Raw genomic sequence first — 16842 nt, forward strand, 5'->3', positions numbered from 1 at the left:
CCACTCGATCAACTAAGCCTCGCTAGCCTCGCTTTCGAGGATGCGCCACGGCGACGTAGGTATGAAAACAAAACAAAAAGAAAAAAAAGGAAACATCGCTTTTACTGCCTCCAATCGGCGGCCGAATAACATGCGGTCCTGCACGGGGAGTCCCAATTATGCAAAGTGTCCTAAATTTCGATTGTACAAATTTTTGGTCGTATATGCGGCGAATCGCAGCGCTGCGAAATTGTCCACGTGTTTATACGCTTTGCAATAAAAACCAACAACTTATACTTGCTTGAGTCTTTGCCACCACCTTTTAAGGATGGCTTTCTGGTCAAAAAACAGGTGTCGCAAAAATCTATTCTCAGATGCTGCATCTTTCTAAAATTTTGGTCTACAGCTTGCTTTTGTGTTTCCGTTTACCTATGGTTGCGAAGTCAGCGGCTCCAATAAACGAGTTCTTTTTTTTTGCATTATGCAAATGCAAAGCCAACCATTTTAGATGACGCCATTCTGTTTGGGCGGTAGCTCCGTTTAAGCGACTCCCCCGTTTACCTAAAGCCCTTCCATCCGCACGCCACCTGGTCGGCGAAAACATGTGCGCAGGGGCCTTATACTTTTACCGAGATTCTACTGTATTTCATCGAATGGCATCGTGTTCGGTCTTGCGTCAAGCTTTGATTCAAGCACGGACTCTAACGCAACAAAAGATAATTGAGCAGGCCTACCACTTCTAACCAGTGCGTCACCAGTACGTCAGAACGCTTTTTGGACAATGAGAAATGCCTAAGGTGTTTTGTCGGGCACATTTCGTGCACCATACCGCAGTGTTGGTATCGCACTACGCGCACCTTGCGATGGTTGCAACCGTGACCCCCGAGAACAGTGCGCCGTTGTGATCTTGGAGGCCACGCTGCATCGACGGAGCTTCTTCCAGAAACTACTTTAGAGTGAACTCTGGCGCTGCGATCTTTCGTTACTGTGCTAATGACGGTTAGTATATGTTATTGCAATATTCGTGCTTGATGTTTCGAGCGTTCTTGTATATTACACTTTACTTTTCTAAAGTTCACTAGAATGGAACAGAGAAGATCGAAGCGTAGCCACGCGCTCAGTGTGCTCCCCCTTCTTCCGAAAGAAATTCTGTGTTCCAGGATACCTGGCATGAAACGACGTGTCACAACACCCGCCTGCCACCCCTGTCTTCAGTAAAGCGCGAGCCTCCCTTCGCCCCGAAAAAAAAATTCCCGCTGACGCCGATGTAGTACTGAGCAAAATCATGGAGCGGGGTGGGGAAGAGCAATTTAATCAAGATTTCATTTCACATTTTGTTTGTATTGTTCTGCTTTATTCTGTGTTTTTTGTTCATTTGCGCCGTGGCGTATATACAGATGGGAAATAAAGCCAATAGAGTGAACCTGTTATTTCCCGCCTGTATGTGCCTTGCGCCTTCCTTTTGCCCATGTCTTCTCCGCTGCTTTATAAGATTCCTCATAATACATATTTCTAAATTTTCAAGAACAGGTGTTTTAAACTCAGGGCCGCAATAGGTTTCTGCGCACTTGCATAATAAGTGCGAATCGCTGCATTTACAACGCAATGTATCTTGCTGAATATTATCAATCAGCAAAGTCACAAAGCCTTTCGAAGCCGCACGGACGAAGTTTAGGGCCAATCCGCATCCACTCGTACGCTGGCTATACTCGTCGTGGCCGCTGCTGCTGCCCTCGCAGGCGGCGGGCTGCAGGGTTTGGCTCCGATGCTGTGCAGGAAGCACTGCGGCTGCCCCGCTGGTGCATGTGCACTGCGGTACGGTCCTCCGAAATAAAATAGAATGACATTTTTCTTTACGATTTTTAGCAAGCTTCATCGAGAAGGGGTGGCCTAATCAAATATCTGCTTAACACAATCTGTAGAATTTACCTTTCTTTTTTTCAAATGCAAAGACTTATATTAAAATAAATTAAGTGGAAAGCAAACAAAATATTTTCTTCCCACCTATTTGTTTATTGAACTGACACATCCCAGGTGAAGCTTTCTTTCGATACCTTTATTTGGTTCTCTTTCAATATATGTGCTCTCGTGCCTTCAAAAAGATACTGTCAAAGTACCGCTACGATAAAAACAGAAAACACCCTCTTCCTAATTCACAATTGCGTTTCTCTGCATTTCACACGTGCTCTGCTCGTGGCATTACTCAAATGAAGACGACGTGCGAGCGCCGCCAAGTAATTAAGGCTTAACAACAGTAATTAAGGCCTGAACAACAGTAACTGTGCCACATTTTCATGATCGTGCGAGCCACCTCTACACATTCAACCTCGTAAAATGCACCAACTGTAATATACGCACTCATTTAAATACTGGCTAAGCCGCTATTGGGTTGGCAAGACGCCTTGCAAGAAAGCTACCTTTAAGTTAAGATACTTGCCAAGCAGCATAATATTCCCATCAGGCTGTATTATCCGATTGATATTTTGAGTTCATAAGACGAAGCTGAGTGAGATGGCGGAAAACGCTTACCTCTCGCAGGTGAACGTTGTGAGCGTTGCACATTTGCAATACCACACAGCTCTGCGCGAAGCCCTAATCGCACAGAGATAAAAAATCAAGCAATCAACATTAACAAGAAATCGTGCGCGCCATATACGAGGTAACGTCAGATTGCAGAGCAACATCGCCATATTCCTCGACTTGCCAAAAAAGTGTCACCGTTACGTATACCTTTGCGAAAGAAAATACACTCCTCTCTGTCTTCCTTCCGTTTTCTTTCCTTCTTTTTTTTTTAATCGTGACATGTCATCGCTTTAGCGACAGATAGTTCAGCAGCCGACATTGCTTATTATATCTCAAACTCCAACTTGCGCCACATTGGATGAATATGCAACCAGACGCGTTCCAGAGTTTTCCAAATCAAGTTGCTAATGAAATTGTACGACGCCTTGCTCGCCCACTACGCCGCTGTTATAAGTTGCAAGTACTCCATGAAAAGGATACTGCTGCCATTCACGCCTGTCAGAAGCCGTAATTAACTAGCAGTAGCAGACACAAAGAGTGACACAGAATTACAGCTATGAGAACTGATAAACTGCACATGGGCATAGAATTGAGTGGTATGCGTGCACAAGTACACTCCGTTCAATACACGGCAGTCACCGCTGTGGAGGCTAGAAAGACTTCTTGCAATCGCTTCGTTCGCATTTGGACATAGTTCCATGTTCCATGAACCACAGTCCTGCGCTACTGTTTGTTATAATAGGCTCAGTATTGAATGAAGCAAGTTTTAACCCTTAGGAACAAAGACACTGGACTATACGGCTACCAATGCGTTGCTTTAGATCCTTTTTAATTTTTGTTGTTCTTTTCGGGTTTTTCATTTGCAGCCCGTCGCGCGGAGCCTGACGTGCATGGACGCGCGAGCGAACGCAGTTGGCGCGCAGCGAAGCACGGACGGAAAGCGCGGAGTGATAACTTTCCTTGACCGACTGTCTTGCGTAGCTTCCACAGCATTGACTGCTACGTATGGAACCGAGTGCAGTTGTAATTAAGTATCAGTCGACGCGTAAGAATGAGCTGTATTGAAGAGAAATTGAAGAAGGAGTATGTTTTGTAATTTTGGCAAGTCATCGCCGTCATTTAGACAAGGCGTTTCTATCGCCGTGAACAAGGAGAGAAAGAGAGAGTCACGAATACCATATGAAAAACAGAAAGGCATTGCTCGTGATAACGAGATTCGATTGGCTGCAGTGTGGAGTATGTCGTGGTGTACGCCTTCTAAATTACGGCCTGCGGTCATTTTGACGGTTAAATGCTTGAAAACAGAGCTGCGAACATATGTCCCTTCATTTACTGCATGCAGACTTCTTTTTCCACTGCCATAGACAGCTGAGTTTAAAGATCCGCCGCGATAGCTCAGCGGCTGTGGCGAATTGACCTGGAGGCTTCGGTCCCGGCTGCAGCATACCGACCGGGAAGGGGGGGTGGGGGGGGGGAGGCGCCGAAACGCTTGCGTACCGTGCATTACAGTTTATATAGGTGCACGTTCAATTAAGGACTCCAGACGATTAAGATAAATCAGGAATCACCCACTACGGGTGTGCCTCAGACTCAAATCGCAGTGTTGGCAAACGAAGCAGAATTTCATTTTATTTTTAGCTGTGCTAACCTAAATATTTATGGCATATTGAAGGGCGAGCAAGGACACACACCGAGACAGCGCTTAAGTATAAACCCCACGCAAGCGGTCTTGCGCGCGACAGCGACAAGCGACTCGATGGCTGTCGCGTTCCCTCGTCGCCTCGTACCCCACGCCCGCGACGACTTCGAGCGACGTCTCCCCGGTGTTGCCGGTACGAGGGCAGCAATATAGGCGCCGAAACTAGCGTGACGCGTGCTTTATTAACTTAAATTGATGCGTTTTACTGCAAAAAGCAGCTTAAAATATTTCTGAGGGTCTTGCAGCGGGTTCTTATCCCTGCAAGTATAAAAGTTCAATTGTTTGCTCCTTCCGTGCGTCAATCGGTAGTATTTGAGTAACGTACATCTAGTTCGGGCTTCGCGCTATTGGCTAGTCGCTCATAGCACTTGCGGGCGACGAGCGACGAATTCTAGATTTGCAGAACCGAACGATCGAGCGACAAGACCGAGCGATCTGTTCAAGCGACGGCCCGATCCGTCGCTCGAAGCCGCCGCTCGTCGCTGTCGTGCACAAAATCGCTCTCATGGGGTTTAGCCTTTATTGCTTCTCGGTCTGTGTGTCTTTGCTCGCGATTCAATATCATGGGTATTAAAGACGTTAAAAGTGCAATGAAAATTGTGTGAAATTACATGAAATTTGCTCCTGATAAAGCTTATGAAAAATGGCACGACATTGTTTTGTTTTGTTTTTTAGAGCGCAGCTCTTTGGCGACAGTTCCCGCGTTTCGCGTCGCCGTCGGCCTCGCCGTTGTGCCTAGCCGTAACTAGCTGCGTATCCGGGGCTAGCGCACGCCCCTGGCGCCACCTCTCGCGCATGGCGCGAGCCTTGCTCTCCCCTTGTCCTCCAAAGCCGGATTACGTGTTCTCGCCTATCCTCTCACCCACTTCCTCCGCGCAGCACCGTTGCGGTTACTCTCGCCGCTATCGCCTACTCCTTCCTCGCCGTCCCTGCTGCCGCTGTCGCGGCACCGCCGCGGTGCCGGCGGCGGGCGCTCCTTGCCGCCTGACGCGTGATCCACGGCTCTCCGCTCCTCCGTCTCCGCGTCGCGTGGCTGTACAGCTCTCTGCCGTGTTTCTAGCTTCTCCGTTTGCGGGGCGCGTTCTTCAGTGGCATTTGTCGCCTATGGCAGTGCTTGCGCCAGGCTGTCCTTTCCCCGCCTCCACACTTGCCCTATACCTCCCCTTAGCTGGCGCAGTGCCGTTGCAGTGACTCGAAAGACAGTTAAAGCGTTTCGTCCCCTTAGTTCTACTTCCCACCCAAACCAATGTGCGGTCACATTGAGGCCTGTCTGTGAGTGAATGAGTGTGTGACCTCTACTCAGTACCCCTGTTCTCCACCCGTTTCCTCATCCCACCTCAGAAGAAACATCCAATAATGATTGCTAATCCCCCCTCTCTCCTCAGCGGTGGCCCACTATAAGATGGCGTGTCGCGGGAGCGCCGGCTCGATAGCGGCGGATCGCGGTGTATGCTGCCCAATCCGAAACGCAGAACCGCCACTGCTCGGCACTGCGTGTTCTGTATGCGGGTGCCTGTTGTTGAAATGAATCAGCAGCTGCGCTCAAAGATCGTATTACCAAGAAGCGTAATCGTCAGCCATTCTTTTCATACTGTGAGCATCTGTCAGCAAACACCTAAATATGTAAGGTTCACAAGAATGCGCTGCAGTGCTAGTTGATTTGACAACGTGGTTTTTTCAACCGCATAGTCACCGCTCTGTCTTGTCTATGTTCGGTTGTTTTCGGGTCGAATTCAAGTTTTTGATGCAAAAGCTTCAAGTGGCCCATTGAGCGAAAAAGCCGACGTCTGTAGTCTGTAGCAGAGAAACGGAACCTGAAGCACCATTGGCTGCGACGCCATGTTACGAGGGCGCCTCGACGGAACGAAGCGGGCGAAAGGGAACACCTGCTGTAGCCTTAGCGCGCCAAGTGTTGCGCGAGGAGAGAGGGCATCGCCGCGACGCCACGTCACCCTCGCTCTCGCAAACCTGTGATATCCACGCATTCCTTGTCCGCGCAAGCTCTCCCCTGCGTTATAACTTCGTCTCGGTAATAGACCAAACCAAACTCGCCAAGCGTCTCAAAGCGCTCGCTTGCCCCTGAGGAGTACATATCAAAATAATGCGTTGAATTGCAGATTAATGCTTTCGCATTCACAACTCACAAAAAATGTTCAGGTGTCCTCGGATCTTTGTTCGTAAGTGCTCTCTGCCATGGACCAGCCGGCTTAGCTAATGATGTGCCCAGCATAAGGATCGGCTGAAACTTTCTTTTACGAGCAATTCTAGCGTAATATGTTTTGGTGAATACGAGCCCGCGCCCTTACTCTGAAAAATAGCATTTTGCAAGGTAACCGCTTAATTAAGGTAGTCCACCGCTCATCCCTTACCCTACATCACCATCATTCGTGAAGCTACCACAGCATTCGTGAATCATCCATTCGAGCTCCTAGCTTCGTCTTCTATACTCTCACTGCTCGACGGTAAGATAAACCAACGATGGCGAGCGGGCTAAACGTATATTTGTTTAGAAGAAACGTAGTGCGTCACGCGGAGAAGAAACTGTAGCCAGCGCTCTGGCTAATGGCACGTGAATAGCTAGTTTCACGAATGCTTTTCGAGAGTAGAAGAGATTATAAGGGCATTGAAGAGATTTTCCTGATGATTTCAATGCCTCAAACTCAGCGTACAGAAACCTTTCCCACAAGTTTCCAGGCTTTCTCAGAAACATCACAAACACGCCTCATGAATCATAAGATCCAAGTTGTTAAATACGCACGCATGAATTAGAGGCACGAACAAGAGTCCGTTTTCGGCTGTCCTTAGAACTATAAAGGATCCTACAGCGAATTTCATTCGGTGACAAAAGTACTATCATGTGTTCGAGGCGTGCGTGCTACGACTATGGGCCCGCTGTGGTAAACGTAGCCCTTTTGCGAGAGAGAATAGCTAAATATCTATCACACAAAGACCGTATTTCACCAAAAGTTTACCACGGTTTCGGAGAGTTACACGAATAGCCATGGACGCTGCCCGCAGGCTATGAATGTGCGCAGGCTGCAGCGGTGTCGCCAGTGGAGTGGGCTCACCTTGGACAGCGTCTCGGAGCGAATGGAGTGCTTGAGGAGCAAGTTGCGACCGCATTTTGCCAGAAGGGAGGCACCCATCGAAGCAGCTTTAGCCGTTGTCACCACCCCTGCATCCACGGCGAAGGTATCAAGCAATGTTATTGGTCGAGCTGCTGGTTTAACGGCGCACTTTCCATTTGAAGAAGGCATTTGATGCTAAGCATGCGATAGAACGTAGCGCACACCGTCAGCTATCTCATCTGCAGAGGTGGGCGTACACGAATGGCAGTGATTTCGTCTTCCTATCAACCACTGAATGACACGGCGGTAGACGGACACGCCTACTTTCAAACATCTATACTTTCCGGCAATCCCAGCAACAAAAATTTGTATTAATTGCCATGCATTTTTTAGCAGAATGAGTGTAAAAAAAGAGAGGTCGAACTTCAGATTATGTTACTAGGGCAAAGTAAAGCTCACTAAACGAACAAAATAACACAAACCGCGTCTCTCTAAAATTACAGTTCACTCCCGACCGGCGAAATTACCTGGTTTTGGCCCGCACACGTCAAACTTGGCCGCTTCCAAAAATGCCAGCAGAGAGATGTGCGTGATGACAAAAATTGCGGCACACGGGGCCCGAGCGCCCAGGGCACGAGTCATTGCTCCTGAAACGAAAGTATTCCTACATGGCCGTTTTCTGCATACGAGGCCAATTAAGAAATTGTCGCCGCACTTGCTACGGCTTTTTTATATGATTTTAAGAAATAACAAACATATCTGTGATCGATATTTACGTAGCCCAGATTTTCCATGCATACTCAAACTGTTTATCAACATGGAGAATCATCTAGGGCGACTTTTGAGCGCACATACTCGTGCGTTAATTCTTCCTTCCTACAAATACCGTGGAAGTTCAAACCTCAACACCTCCACAATATCGTCAGTAGTTTACCTCAATATCTCCGCAATATCCACGTATAACAGAACAGAACAGAACCATTCACCTACCTGAGTTGACATACCGTGGTCAAAGCTGCTCAATGCTCAATGAAAAAACTCACGGACGATTACAGAAATTTGAGCGCAACCTTATACTTGTATTCATTTCGCGATATATTGTTTAGCGCGGACAGTCTGTCTCGTGTGGCATGTTGCAAACGGAGCAAAGTGTGGGGCGAGTGCCTCGCTCATTAGTAGATCATGAGAGCCAGCGCGTGGGTGACGCGTGGTAGCGATTCACAGCAGCCGCCGCCGACATACCTTCCAAGCGGCGCAGGTAACGCGCTTACAGGACAGTGTGATTGTTTTAGAGCGCAGCTCTCAGGCGCCTGTTCCTGCGTTGAGCGTCGGCGTCCTCGGCGCAACCGAGCGAACAAGCCCAACGAAGGATGAAAGCGCGAACGCCGAGAGCAGCGGGGTATCAAATGCAGCGATAGTGAAGAGAGCGCGAGGAGGAATGCGCAGGAGGAGGTCGCAGCGGAACCATGACAAGGAAAGCGGATGAGGATGGTATGGCGAAAGCGTGAGAAGAAAAGAGTATACACCAGAACACCGTGAATTCAAAGGGCGCCGCCATATTGATGAGCGCCGGTCGCGCCATCTATCCCAAGCGCCGCGAAGTAGCAGGCCTGGGCTGCCACGCCGGGAGATGCGACCCGGCGCGAAAGCGAAACTTGGGCTTTTTAGCTGGGCGGAAGGCGTGTTTCACGTTTTTTCTAACCTGTCATTTTCGCTGTCTGGATTCAATCAAACTTCAAGACCTCGTGCAAGTCCACAATGGACACACTGAGTGCTGTGCAGACTGCAGAAGCGAATACATCGGGTTGGTACGCTATTACGTTTGTACAAACCGCGCGCTATATGCTAAAACACCTGTGAGCTTTTTGGCACGTAACCTGTGAAGGAATTTACAGCACTGTGTTGGTGCCATATATTATTAAAGCACGCAGAACACTGTCATCTGCACTTTCAGTTTGGTCTTGTTTGTAATGGTCTCTACTGGGTTGGCCGCGCTTGGCAACCAACTGGCGAGGTCGTTTGACTGCCTGGTTAGCAGACGCCTGCCCTTCACCACCTGCACACTGAAAACAAAATATATGTTATAGTAAGAAGGGCTGTAGTTCTTTCCCATGCCATCACTTTTGCGAAGATATAAAGTCCTCTCAAAATGAAATAGAAAATACACCAGGCCAATTGTATCGTGCAACCACTTAAGAGTACAACATTCAGAACAAAAGCCTACAGCACTCGAACAAGCAGCATATGATGCTAAACCTGCACTCATTGGAAAATGAGGTACTACAGTAGTTATAATGTTCAACTACATGTGCAGTCAAAGCCCGTATAACAGGGCGAGCATGACAGATGCAGGTGTTGTACAGTTGCACAAACCATGACAGGGCACGTAAAATTACCATCCCTACTTAAAGCTGCATCATCAGGACCCCTTTGGTACAAGACAACAACCGCACCTGCATTCCAAGAAATTAGCCCCACCAACTGCAGCTACCTGGTACCAGACCTGTTCCGCTCGTGCGAGGCCATCGGATTGTTGGCGCTCCCTTAGAAAAGAAAACAGTAGAAAAAACTAGTGAGAACGATCAAAATTTTGTTACAAAATACAAGAATAATTAAGCACCTTATTTTCCTCGCCATATGAACGGAAATATTTTGCGCTTTGCCCCGCATAACAGCCCGCACGCAGTTTAGAGCTCAGGAGGCTCAAATGAATTCGTTACGAATGACACCTGCAACACCAGCTCGTAAAGGTAGGTGCGCTGCAAGAACACCTTCGGCGACGAGTAGTCGTCGTTTACGTTTTTGTGGACGCATGCTACGTGACGAGCAGACTTCGGTTTACTTTCATTAATAACGCTCACCAGCAAGGCCTACAACTTGTCGTTCACGCTTAATGGTCATTCCGTGCACCAGCTGCAAGTATCGCTAACCGCAAACTCAACTGTTCCGCTTAACCGTCGGGAGCTCTGCCTGAATGAAAACACGAAAAGGCTTGCCTTTTTGTTATAGCCAAGGCGAAGCACCGGCGCGGGATTCTGCTCTGTAGGCTTGTTGCCCAGAAAGTGCTCGGAGCAAACCTGCGTATTACGTTTGTAGGGCCCAAAGTTGAACGTGACACCAAAATATACACAGATCGAATACTCACTCGTGCATTTTCACTGGGTTGGTAGTTCTTCCTATTCACTGCAGCTATCCACCGGTGGCGCAGCTTGGCATTCTTCGTTGCGGATGGAAATCGGCGCAGGCTGAAAACACCGCACCGGCACGATTCCCTACGTGTCTTGTGCTCTTCGCAAACAGCGCTAAGCAACCTGCTCCTTTTCCGCTGGTTGTTTTGGCATCCAAACACGACGCAATGATGCCCAGATGACTTCTTCTACTTTGGATCCGTGTGAACGGGCACATTTCCGCACTTTGGAGCCCTAGAGCTGGCGCTTGCCATGTCTACTGGTCGCCGGCGAACACACTTTGGCAGCCCAGTACAAAATAGCGCCGGTCGACCGGGCAACCCGGGTGCGAGAGTATGCGTTCGGTTAGTCTGGGTGCGAGACTAGCGTGTTCTGGTCTATACAGTGCCGCGCAAGATGGGCTCTGCGGCGACGACCGCTACGAGATGGCGCCAGTGTAGCGCGGCGTCGTCTTTTTACGGATGACGCTATCGATAATGCATGCGGCGAGCGCGTCCACCGATGCCATGTATGGAAACAAAGCGCTGCGTGAGCGGAGGTCTGTCTGCGGCGGCTGCTGTGAATCGCTCCCACGTGCGCACCCACGTGTTGCCTCTCGCCATTTCCCAATTAGCGAGACGCCCGCGCCACAGTCCGCTCCGTTTGCAATGCACCGCACGAGACAGATTGCCCGCGCCAGCCACGCTACGCAGAGTGTTCTGTTCATAAACCGTGTACCCTACTTATATAATCATAATACAAAAGAATGACATGCCTACTTCTTTCACGTATAGAGCTGCGCTCAGATTTCACATTAGGGAGTATCGTAATCGTCGGTGAATTTTTTTTCTTCGTCAACTAGTGTTCCAGCAAGGAGTTTTGACAGACGTATCGCCGTTTTCATGCATAGCCAACTTCACTATACTCCATCTCACAAATACCTTGCAGCACTGTCAAAGGTGACATGACATGGTGACGTGACATGTTATGGGCTTTGCGCATGTACTACGTCGTATACCGAGAATTACTGTGGCAGTTACCGCCGGTGACCCTAATGGCCACCCTTTTTCTTTTATTGATATGATATAAGGAGATGTTGGCGCACAATTTAAGGCGCCGGCTACTCCTCATCTCTTGAGTGGTTCCGTCATACATCATACATTTGCAAGTATGTAAACTAATTTCGAAAAAAGAAAGAACATTTCCTGATGGTAACTTGTGTTTGTTGTACACTGCTGTGAAATTTGTTATATTTATTTATGTATGTGTATGTATTTATGTATATATATATGTATACATTGCTTTTGCATTCTTATGATATATGCGACGGAGTCTGTGTTAAATAATAAAACGCAAGATAACAGATTGTAATTGTATACTAGGAGTTATTTGACACAACTGTATTATAACTAGTTTCTATGTAATAACACGAAAATGCCTATGTATTTCTGTGTAAAAGTACTCTTATATCCACACTTCATGAGTGATTGTACTGCTACACCAGCCGCTACCGTGCCTATCTGGGAGACCGGAGCTTTGTCAAGCCGAAGAATTTTCGGCTTTTATTCCGGCTCTCCCTTTTTCACCTTGTATCGAGTGGTGAAAATTTAAAAATGATGATGATGATGATGATGATGATGATGATGATGGTGATATAGCGTTCAAGATTACATATCGAATAATCTTTTCGCACAAGTACCAGGACTTTTCACGCAACGCTTCCACAGGAAGACTATGACGTAAGGAACACATGGTACATACAATATACAAGGTAAATGCCTCCACAGTTATGTAGATAAAAGTCTCAAAAGTACAAACGATACTGTTGCCTAATAACACATTGTCTAGTCAGCGGGTGGTACATACATCGTGTAAATGCATTATCACATACAGTCACAACAGAACAGTCAACATAACATTATTCACAAACAGATGCAGTGACATTGAAGTGACATTATATACAGTGACATTGAAATGAAGGGAACAATGAAAGCGCTAATAACGTCCAACAATGCCGCTGTCTTCAAGAAAAGTCTTTAGTGCCTTTAAAGCGCTCTTCTGCAAGGCCGTTGTTGGCCAAAGGCCCAAAAGTTTCCTTAAACTGTAAGGTCTGCGGTCTAATTTAATTAGCGCTGATTTAAGTCGGCACCTTAGTGCGTCGTGATGTGGGCAATCTAGAAGGAGGTGATATGTATATCTTCGTCTACAAATCCACAATCACATTCGGGGGCTTCCGCTCGGCCAATTTTGTGTAAGAAATGCTTTGTGTAGGCAGTGCCTAGCCTTAATCGATGAATAAGGGTTTCCATAGTTCTATCTATGACAATGAAAATTTGAATTCAACAAATGTATCAATATGATATAAGTCAGAGCTCTTAGAAATCTGGTCAAACCAAGTGTTTCTAGACATGTTGAAAGCCGTTGTCCTTATAATGCAGCGTAATTCAATCTTTGATATTGGGAGCGGAATTGTATCATCTTTGAGGTGCGCTTGTCGTGCTGCTTCATCGGCTGCTGTGTTGCCAGGAATGTTGCAATGCCCTGGTATCCACTGGAATGCATTGCATGTCTCGCTTCGCTTGCCTTTGTGAGGTTTTTAAGTGTTTCATATATTATACTGTCACTGAATGTTTTCCCCTTTCTGCTGCAGAGTGATGTTAGAGTAGCCTGTGAATCGCTGAAAATTGCCCATTTTTGCGCATCTCTTACTGACAATATAAATATTATCGCACATAGGATTGCGAACAGTTCAACCGTTGTGGACGAAGTCGCACGAGATAACTTAAATGATTCTTGTTTGTTGAGGTGCGGTATAATGAATGATGAAATTGAAGAGGTTGCTGTACTGGAGCCGTCTGTATAGACGTGTGTGTATCCTGAATACCGCATATATATATGGTATAGCGCTAGTTGTTGAGCAGCTTGAATGAACATGTCTCTTTTGCTGAATATCCCTTCTAATGACAATTCGATTTTTGGAACTGTAAGCAGCCATGGAGGATAGTCGATGTCTGAGTTCCAAAATTCATTTCCTGGCAATATGTGAAGATCTTTTTGAATTTCTATATGAACATAACTTCTATCTCGTTTCATTATGTCTAGAGCCAATGGGTGGTTTTTATGCTGGATTTGAAGACGGAAATAATGCCGGCATGTTTCTGTAGTTCGCATAACTGGAAGTGGTGATTGGCGAGCCTGAGCTATTACAATAGAACTCGGAGTCGCTCGTGGAACTCCTAGACATAGGCGTGGTCCTCTAGCTAAAAGTCTTTAAAGGCGCTCTTCTGACGTGTGGGAAAGTCCGTGTAAGATGGGCGCGGAGTATGCATTTTTTTGTCGTATTAATGCATTGTAAACAGTCAGCATGGACGATACTGATCCGCCCCATGATGTGCCTGCAAGTCTGCGAAGTACAGTCACTATGGCCTTGACCTCGTTTTCGAGTTTTTTTTTTTTTTATGTGGGGTGCCCAGGATAGCTGCTTATCAAGTATTGTGCCAAGAAATTGATGCTGTGTGACAAACATTAGTGGGTGTCCTTCCAAATTAAGAGTGAAATTTTTTAACTCCCTCCGAGTGAAGGGCAGTACAGCTGTCTTTGCGAGTGATATTACTATTCCTCTCTCTCTCTCTCTCAAAAATTGGTTGATGATATTTATGCCATCTTGCAATGCCATCCGAAGTAGTTGAGCATTAGACCCAGATGTCCAAATACACACACCATCTGCATACAGTGAAAACTTTAACTGTGATGGCAGCCTTCTTGTTAGATCCCTCATGACGCAGTTAAAAAGGAAGCGGCTGAGTACGCTTCCCTGTGGTACTCCCTGTCTGACAACATGTTCAGCACTCGTTCCTTCACCCGTCTGAACAAATATTTTGCGACCTGATCGAAATTCAGAAATTCATCGCAAGGACCTGCCAGACAGACCAAGTTCCAACATGCTTAGCAGAACATGAACTTTACTAACAGTGTCAAATGCCCTCTTGATGTCTAAAAATACTGCTATAGTCATGTTTCCACGTGCACGCTCATGCTCCACACAGGTTACTATATCTAATATTGCATCCATTGTGCATCTATGTTTCCTAAAACCTTACTAAGCAGTTGGACAACACATTCGTTTCATTACACCACCACTGAAGTCGCGCGTCATTTTCTCGATTACTTTGCATAAAAAACTTGTCAAACTAACTGGGCGGAAGGATTCAAGGCACAAGGGCGTCTTACCAGGTTTTAAAATTGGTATGATTCGAGCGACTTTCTAAGAGTCAGGTACAGTTTCTTCTATCCATAAGTTATTATAGATGTCTAAGAGAACATTTGTACATGTCGGTACGAGGTTTCTTAGCACATTGTACGTAATGCCGTCCGCCCGAGCGGCGGACTTTTGGCGACATGATGCAATTGCACATTGAAGCTCGGTTAATGTGAAAGTATGATATAATTGAGGATGTTGGGCCCAGTAGCAAGCAGTAATATTTCGCTTAGCCAACACTACTGAAACATCAAATTCTGCACATTGCGATGAAAAAACAGGTCTGGAAATAAGCTCACAAAATTCATTTGCAACTATTATTTCACACGTGTCCCGAGCTACAGCGAGAGCACGAAATGGGAAGCTCTGTGTTAGAGAACCGCTGAAGAACGAATTACTAGAAAACTTCGTGGGACAGACGTGTGAGGAGACCGCGTGCCGCAGAAATCGCGCCAGCTCCGTTTGCCTAAATTTTCCATTCGTCTACGCATTACATTGTGTATTTTCTGAGCGTTTCTGTATGCTTCTAAACTTCCGCTCCGTCGGTAAGCTCTTTCGGATCGGCGTCGGATCGCTTTTAGGTGTTCATACTGTCCGTCAACTGCAGCATAATCTTTTGAAATTGGGACCTTCTTTGTGCATATGTTCATATTATCCTGCAAAAATTCTGTAAATTTTTCCACTGTCGCATGCTGGTTAATTTGATCCGTTAGGCGGTACCGAAAAGCTTGCCAGTTGGTTAGTCTGCTGTAACGCCTGATATCATAGTGCATGTTAGGGCGATTAACGAGGATGGGAAAATGATCACTTCCGCGCGTTTCCATATCTGTTGTCCATCCCACACCATTCACTAGATCATGTGAACACAGGGTAACATCTATGCAGCTTGAGTAATTATATCTACGAAGGAATGTTGGCGACCCGTCGTTTAAAACAGTCAAGTTGCATTTGTCTATGGCGCACTCAATAACATTACCCCATGCATCACAATGATCACTGCCCCAGATGATGTTGTGTGCATTGAAGTCGCCACATATAAATACATTAGAATGAGCTATTTTGAAGATATCCACTAGCGCTTCTACTGAAATCCGGTTTGAAGGTTGTAGATATAGATTAATCACTGTTATACAGAGCTTGCCAAAGGATACTTTACATGCGATGAATTCCGGGAAGTCTGAATCACTGGACTGAATTTGATAAGATGGTAGGTCCTTTCTGACTCACAGGAGCACTCTGCTTACAGCACCTTGACGAGAAGTTTTGTATATCACATAATTCGAGAGGCGAAAGTCGACAGTGATTCCCGCCTCTTGAATGCAAAGTATTGGGAAGTTGTATTGTACAAGCAGTTTACGAAAGTCAGCACACTTCCTTCGAAGACTGTTGGCATTCCACTGAAATATGGTGACATTCTAGTAGCGGTTATTCATATACTGCCTGCCGCAGTTTTGGCCCGGATCGTTGACACAATAAGGCTTCTAGAGGCAAGAATGCTTTCACTTCTGGTAGGTTGTTTGCTTCCGGCAGAGCAGATAGGATTGCGTTAAGAGCTGCGAAAAGCATTGGCAAAATCAGTTGTGTCACCGATGCTGTGGTATGTTCGCTATTAGCTGGCGGTTACTTCTGCAGTAGATGCGTAAGGTCGCTAAGAGAAATGTGTGCAAATACTGGAGCTTTCTTGTGTATTTCTGCCTGTTGTCGTCTGGGTTTCCGTAGCACTGATGCATAAGACTGGGCGCTTGACTGCGATCCTCTTGATTGGTCTCTTGATTGTACTGATGGTTGTTCTCTAGAGGAGGGATAGCTTGTTAGTGCTCTTGTCTGGGGTGGTTCCGGTGCCCGCTGAGGTGGGTGATCTGGCACTGGATGAACAATCTCAAGGGTTTGTGCGGGTTCATTGCATCGCGGTTGTCTTCCACGGATAAGTTCATGGCGACGCATTTGTGCCGCGGCCTTTTTAGAGGGCAGCCTGAGAAGGAGGCGGCATGGTTCCCCGCACAGTTTGCACATTTAGGTTGATGAAGTGACTTGCACTCCTTGTGGTCATGATCTTCTGAGCAGATTTTGCATCGACATGTGCTGCGGCAGATTTTCGCCTTGTGCCCAAATCTCTGGCAATTATAGCAGCGAAGTGCTGGTCCTAGG

General features: G+C 46.7%; 1 protein-coding gene and 1 long non-coding RNA gene across 2 annotated transcripts in view; both read right to left on the reverse strand.

The window, feature by feature from the left end:
* LOC139057327 (uncharacterized) overlaps positions 1-16842 on the reverse strand; it is a 63261-nt gene that overhangs the window by 15111 nt on the left and 31308 nt on the right. Inside the window, exons 2-4 of the mRNA XM_070535289.1 lie at positions 7797-7916; positions 7270-7376; positions 2509-2571 (exon numbers count right to left, since the gene is read on the reverse strand). Of these exons, the coding sequence (XP_070391390.1) occupies positions 2509-2571; positions 7270-7376; positions 7797-7911 (285 nt within the window). The 5' untranslated portion in view covers positions 7912-7916. The remainder of the gene's footprint in view (positions 1-2508; positions 2572-7269; positions 7377-7796; positions 7917-16842) is intronic.
* LOC139057318 (uncharacterized) lies at positions 9213-10825 on the reverse strand. The gene is made up of 2 exons (XR_011512686.1): positions 10415-10825; positions 9213-9332 (listed from the first exon to the last, which is right to left on the reverse strand). It is a non-coding gene; the product is annotated as an uncharacterized lncRNA (long non-coding RNA).

This window comes from Dermacentor albipictus, chromosome 1 (genome assembly GCF_038994185.2).
Source record: "Dermacentor albipictus isolate Rhodes 1998 colony chromosome 1, USDA_Dalb.pri_finalv2, whole genome shotgun sequence".
Lineage (NCBI taxonomy): Eukaryota > Metazoa > Arthropoda > Arachnida > Ixodida > Ixodidae > Dermacentor > Dermacentor albipictus.